Raw genomic sequence first — 6,453 nt, 5'->3', positions numbered from 1 at the left:
TTTATATGCCATTTGGATTACAGGGACACTAGGGGTGTCCTCATAAACCACATTTATAGCATAATACCCTCGTAATTATTAGTTTGTAACCTAAAAAAATGTCCTCATAAACCAAAAAAACTTTCTCTCTCTCTCGCTCTCTCTCTCTCTCTCTCTCTCTCTCTCTCTCACACACACACACACACACACACCTTCCCAAAAGGCTGCTTTTTATCTGCTTCTGTGGATACACAAGATAGACACACACAAGAAGTCCCAGAAATCTTAGGGGGGTGGGTAAAGTTGTGTATGCAGTTTAAAAGGACTGTCGCCAACTCAGAGGTACACAGAGGATTGTGGATATGGTAGAAGCTTCTGTTTTGGTAATCCTTGGAAAAAGTGGAATATATTATTTTCTAAAGGCCACTCCAGAATTGGAATTTGGATTTTGGGCTTAATAGGCGGAATGTAAGTCTGATATAATTTTATACTGTTGCATTGGAAATCTTGACCTAGATCTTGACCAGGCAAGTTGTCTTTTTACAGTACAGTACCAACTGTATGTTTTGAACTATTTGTTTACTCATCTTCACTTTAACAATTGACTGGGGGATGTATATTTTAAAGGAAGAGTTCATCCAAAAATGAAAGTTCAATGGTTAAAACAGTGCAAGATCTCACATGTGTATGCATACCACTGTGAACAAGCTTTTTTATGCACTTATGAATGTGCAACAGATTTCAAGATTTTCACTGAAAAATTACTCACATTTTAAATTGTATGCCTTCAGAAGACTTGGAATATGACGCAAAAGCTGCATGGCCAATTTTATAATACATTTTGGTCCTTTTTTTAAGCTTTAGGGACTATCTTCTGGCATTGAATTGAAAAGACAATCTGCGATATCCAATAAAATGCTTCCTTTTGTGTTCCTCATTAGAAAGAAATTGAACAATGAATTAATTAATTAATCAGGTAACTGCTCCTTTAAGGTACTTTTTGAGGTGCAAGTATGGATGTTTTATTTAAAGATAAAAACAAACAACACATTGTAAAACAACAACAACAACGTGTCTTTGCCCTTCAGTTCTTTCTGCCTGATTCAGACTGTATTGATTGGAAAATGTGCCGGGTTCTGAACATCTTATTGGCTCTTCTGAGTCGCTTCCTGTTTTCGGTGCATGGTGTGCTGACGGTGTGGCGCGTGGTGGAGGTGACAGGCGAACCTTCCTGTTGGCTGCTGCTGATGGGTGTGGCACTCCTGGGGGTAGAGATGACCATCACGATCAAATACACACGCAATGCAGAATGGAAATGGTGATGATGACCTCTTTGATTTTATCATAGTGCTTACATAGTTACAGTGATTTTCTTTAAGGGGGAGACTACAAACTCTGAGTCAGTATCAAAGTAAAATTGGATCATGTGTGGTCATGACGTCATTTAAATTCTAGCACAGTTTTACGATAATTTGTCACTATTAGCAGAGACCATAGAAATTAGCATGTAGTGCTGTGAATGAATCTTACCATGACTTCACTTTTTTCTGATATTTTTCTGACTCCAAATATATTACTTTCTATGAAATGAATATGCCATGGCAAAAATATTGAGTAGTTCAAGCAAGGCAATCTATTTATATGATAAACTGTTTATAAACAAAAACAGTTTATTCAGGGTACTATTCAGGTATTACAGATTTTTAAAATTAAAATGAATAGTTCACCCAAAAACAAAAGTCATTTCTCTACCCTCATATCATTTGAAACAAGTATGATTTGTTTTTTTCTGTGGTACACAAAGGAAGTTTTCATTTAAACAGAAGTCAATAGAAACTGATGCTGTAAAACTCTAAAAAGGACAGAAAAGGCCTTCTAAATCCATGCGATAGTATTGTGTAAGGAACAGCTTTGTGAGAAATTGAAGTTGTTATTCACTGAAATTTGTGACTTCTGCCCATTCACATCTGTTGAGTATATTATACATAAGCACTTCATAATAGAGGGAGCAAGAAGAGAAGTAACTGTACACAAATGTCACTGGCTTTCAGATGTATCTTTAGGTTTGAATGTGAGAAATGAGATCTTGGAAGACAAGATTTTCAGTGAATGAGGACTTTTATTTAGTCCCATGGATTACTTCTATGGCTTTGTCTTTTTTGAAGCATGACAGCCTCAATCTCCATTCCTTTTCATTGTATTGAAAAGATCAGCTTTGACGTTCAAAATCGTCTTTGTGTTTCTCAGAAAAAGATATAGAAAATTATGCAAGTTTGGAACAACATGAGGGTTTGTAAATTATGATTTTTAATTTTTGGGGAAATATTCCTTTTCACTGACTGTGTGGGCAAAAATAGCCCTGCCTTGTCTTGACAGTGCCTGTAAAAAAATAAATAAATAATAATAAAAAAAAAAATAAACAAATAAATAAATATAATCAGCTTTTTTTAAAATAACTTTACATAGTTACTCAAAACATGCTGGTATAAAAAGACATGCAGCTCAGAAGCAGGGTGCCATGATTAAGGCTAAGGAGAACATGGAAAATTACACTCTCTATTCTTCAAGCTCTCTGGTCTTCAGTCTTTCTCGCAGGGATGAATGATAATAATACCCCCATCTCTCAAAACAATGATGCAAAAATAACCTTTACATTCACACAGAGCAGCACATGATTGTGTTCAAGCAGACTTTAAAAAGCAGCCAGGCAGAATTATGTACAGTGCATGGAGATTGCTGTGCTATACATTTATTAATGAGATTCTCCCCTCCCACAGTCATGAACCAAGGACCTGCTGAGAACATCCTCCTTCTCATCATCCCCTTCACTCTGCCATGATCTCAATCTCTTCCTTTCAACCTCTCTTTTTCTTTCACTCTCTCCCACTGCCATGCCACTTTTCTATCTCTCTCTCACACTCTCTACACTTTGAAGTCTCTGTGCTCTTTAGAGAGGCTTGCCTGTGTCAGGGGGGATTTGCATAGCTAATGGAAGTAATTTGCAGTCTGCGTTGGGCTGGTGTGCCTGCAGCACTGGACTTTGTGGTGTGACCCATCTTTACCACTCAATCAGAAGCATCTGACACACATAGAACCCTTTGGTGGCTTTATTGTGTAGACAGTAAAGTGTACCCTGCTGAGAAGACCAGCATTGCATGGAATGCTGGTATGCTGGTGTCTTCACTAGTCTTTTTAACTAGCTTAACCAGCAAGACTTTCTTTCCAGCTAATTTTTCTCTCACCAGCTAAATGGCATGGCTGAGCTGGTTGACTGGCCAGACCAGCATGGAATGAGACTATATTGGTCTAATGGCTATTCAGTAGGGCATCCATCCATCCATCCATCCATTCAGCCAGCCAGCCAACCAGCGATGTTCTCTCCACTCTTCTGCAGGTTCTCTACTGTGGTCTTTCAATATCTGAGCACTATGATTCCCTCTGTCTGGTTCCTGGAGCTGAATCTCCTACAGTCCAACTTGCCAATCAATACCAGCACAAACTCTGACCCAGACTCTCATCCACTGTGATCCATCAGTCTGTTCATCCTTCTGTCTATCAATCAATCAAGTGATGGTCTCTCCACTCTTCTGCAGGTTCTCCCCTATGATCTTTCTATACCTGAGCACCGTGATTCCCTCTGTCTGGTTCCTGGAGCTGAATCTCCTACAATCCAACCTGCCAATCAATACCAGCACAAACTCTGACCCGCATATCTTCTCCCAGATCCCTCTTACAATGGTGGGTTAAAAGCAATAACCATAAAACTCAGATACAGAATAAATTCGGATAATAAATTCAGCTTTGAGCAAAACCACTTACAATCTCTCTCTCTATTACTCTCTCTCTCTCTCTCTCTCTCTCTCTCTCTGTGCTGTGCTGGATATTTCTAAATATTTCACTGTCAAACACACTTTTCTGGGAAAGCTATAAACAAAAACAGCTGGAATAGAAATTGAATCATCTATGTGGAAGCAGACTTTTTTATTTTATACCAATAATGCTTATTTAGCCAAATATACTGTTCACACATACAATATATATTACATACTAGTCAAACCTTGAGGTGGATGGGCTACAACAGAGGAAGACCACTTCTGCCAGCTAAGAACAGAAAGCTGAGGCTGCAGTGGGCACAGGCTCACCAAAACTACAGTTAATGACTGGAAAAACATTGCCTGGTCTGATGAATCTTGATTTCTGTTGAGGTACACGGGCTGACAGAAGTTGATATATATATATATTATTAAAAATGATAAATGAATTAATGTTATTATTAGTATACAGTATACTGTACAATATATTACAATGTCTACTTCAGCTTCTCATGCAGAATCTCATGAAGAAGATTAATAGATTTAGACTGGGAGAGAGCACAGTTTCACCTTTGATCTATCTGTGTGCCCTCCACAAAAACAGCCCAAACCCACACACTAATCACAGCTCCACCAATCTGATCATGGCAGTTCCACTTAACAGTGACTCATGTCTACAGCCAAAGGGGGCAAAGGGGAAAAGATTTTGACACAGATTTGTCAGACTTTTATTGCAAAATTGTACTCTTAAAATATCACTGACACAGGCATAGACTTAAAGCAAATAGTGTCACCTGTGCTTAGCTTGTTTGCTAGGTTTCTGCTACACTGAGGGATGCAGTACAACTAATCCTAATCTAGCTAGAGCTCATAGTCATAAAAACAATAATATAAAGGCTTAATTTTAATCCAGTATTATGGTGCGTAGCTCACCAAATTGAGTGAGAAGCCATTTTACATTGTAATTTGAGGGCCTGTCTGAGTTTTTTAATGTTTGGAAAATTAATACCTCCATATCTAACTGACAGCCGTGGATCTGAATATTCTTTAATACTGAAGTCTTTGATCATATTTTCTTTTGAACACTTTGGGTGTAGGTGGGTGGAAAACTCACAGCGTGATTTAAGAATACTCTGCAAAAGCTAATCAGAGTTACTGAAAATCTTTATGAGAAACCATATCATCTCAATTGTCCTCTTTCATCAATTTAATCCTCCTATGGATCTTTTGTTCGAGCATTCCAATTAGTCAAAGAAATCATTTCCCTTATAAACCGTTTGAAGAAACCTTTTTAATCTGGTATTACAATAACATCTTAACATTTTTGATTCATCCATTCAAATCACCACTGTCTCGCTGTGTGCTCTCAGTGTCTCGTCTGTTACCATGGTGATTAGCCTATTTGTGTGTATGTGTGTGAGACAGGGGTTGGCGGAACTTCATCCTGAGAACTGGGTGGAGGCTCTGGAGCAGACCATGCTGATCGTTCTGGTTCTGGGTCGCTGGCTGATGCCAAAGGGCGACATGTCACGAGACCAGCTCTCTCAACTCCTCATGGTTTACGTGGGTCTTGGAGCCGATATCCTGGACATCTTTGATACTTTCAAGGAGCCACAGGTGAAGACCAAGAAGGCAGTGATCATTGTTGGGCTCAGTTTGTTCTCCTGGGCCTTGATGCAATTTCCACTTGTTCTTACCCAGACCAGCCGCCCCAAAGACCAGGAGCAAGCCCAGTCTGAGACCACCCAACCTGGGTTAGCTGGCTGGACTATTTCCTGCTGCTCTAGTGAAGTCTGGAGCCTTTTGCTTACAGTGGGTCTGCAGGATGGACCATTCCTTATTTACCGTCTGTACCTCATGATACGTGAGAATGTTCTGAACCAGCTGATGATCTTCTTCACTTGCAAGAACATCCTCATTGTTTTACTGGAGGTCTACAGGATCTGTGTTGTACACTTTGAGCACAGCAGGCCTGAGGGTGGAGCCCAATCATGTGACCTATCTCACGGCCAGTCAGAATGGAATGATGGAGAGACTGTAGAAGCCAGCTGTCAGGAATCGATTTGATTTACACATACAGAATCAACCTGAAAAGACTGAGCTGAGTTTTGTATGCAAGAATCACATTCTATCTATCTATCTATCTATCTATCTATCTATCTATCTATCTATCTATCTATCTATCTGTCTATCTGTCTATCTGTCTATAAGATTGATGCATTCATGCAAAAAGTGCCTTGTAAAAGTTGTAGAGGTTTTGGAAGTTCAAACTTACTCTAAATGTAACTGTATCATAAACATATGAATTTGATTCACAGTTTTAGATTCTTAGATTTTACTTTGTATTTTAGTATATTAAAAAAAAAAAAAAAATAATAATATATATATATATATATATATATATATATATATATATATATATATATATATATATATTTACAGTAATCTTGTCAGCCACCATTAAAGGGTTAGTTCACCCAAAAATGACAATTCCCTCATGATTTACTCACCCTCCTGGCATCCCAGATGTGTATGACTTTCTTCTGCAGAACGCAAAATAAGATTTTTAGAAGAATATCTCAGCTCTGTAGGTCCTCAAAATGGAAGTGAATAGGTACCGACATTTTGAAGCTCCAAAATTCACATAAAGTGAGCATAAAAG

The 6,453-nt window shown here is 38.4% G+C and overlaps 1 protein-coding gene across 1 annotated transcript; it reads left to right on the top strand.

Annotated features, from left to right (window-relative positions):
- Window positions 1-344: 344 nt before the first annotated feature.
- On the top strand, window positions 345-6,022 carry LOC127424657 (transmembrane protein 26). The gene is made up of 4 exons (XM_051670016.1): window positions 345-447; window positions 1,068-1,297; window positions 3,573-3,717; window positions 5,217-6,022. Exons 2-4 carry the CDS (start codon window positions 1,104-1,106, stop codon window positions 5,856-5,858), a joined length of 981 nt encoding a protein of 326 aa, XP_051525976.1. The 5' UTR covers window positions 345-447; window positions 1,068-1,103; the 3' UTR covers window positions 5,859-6,022.
- The last annotated feature ends 431 nt before the right edge of the window (window positions 6,023-6,453 follow it).

Source organism: Myxocyprinus asiaticus, chromosome 33 (genome assembly GCF_019703515.2).
Source record: "Myxocyprinus asiaticus isolate MX2 ecotype Aquarium Trade chromosome 33, UBuf_Myxa_2, whole genome shotgun sequence".
Classification (NCBI taxonomy): domain Eukaryota; kingdom Metazoa; phylum Chordata; class Actinopteri; order Cypriniformes; family Catostomidae; genus Myxocyprinus; species Myxocyprinus asiaticus.
This window is presented reverse-complemented; position numbering and strand designations above follow the sequence as displayed.

What these genes read in the sequence shown, in the direction of transcription:
- LOC127424657 (XM_051670016.1), top strand. Translation starts at nt 1,104, where the DNA reads ATGTGCCGGGTTCTGAACATCTTATTGGCTCTTCTGAGTCGCTTCCTG. An exon ending in CGCAATGCAGAATGGAAATG is followed by an intron (nt 1,298 to 3,572) that starts GTGATGATGACC and finishes ACTCTTCTGCAG; the next exon opens with GTTCTCCCCTATGATCTTTC. An exon ending in CCCAGATCCCTCTTACAATG is followed by an intron (nt 3,718 to 5,216) that starts GTGGGTTAAAAG and finishes TGTGTGAGACAG; the next exon opens with GGGTTGGCGGAACTTCATCC.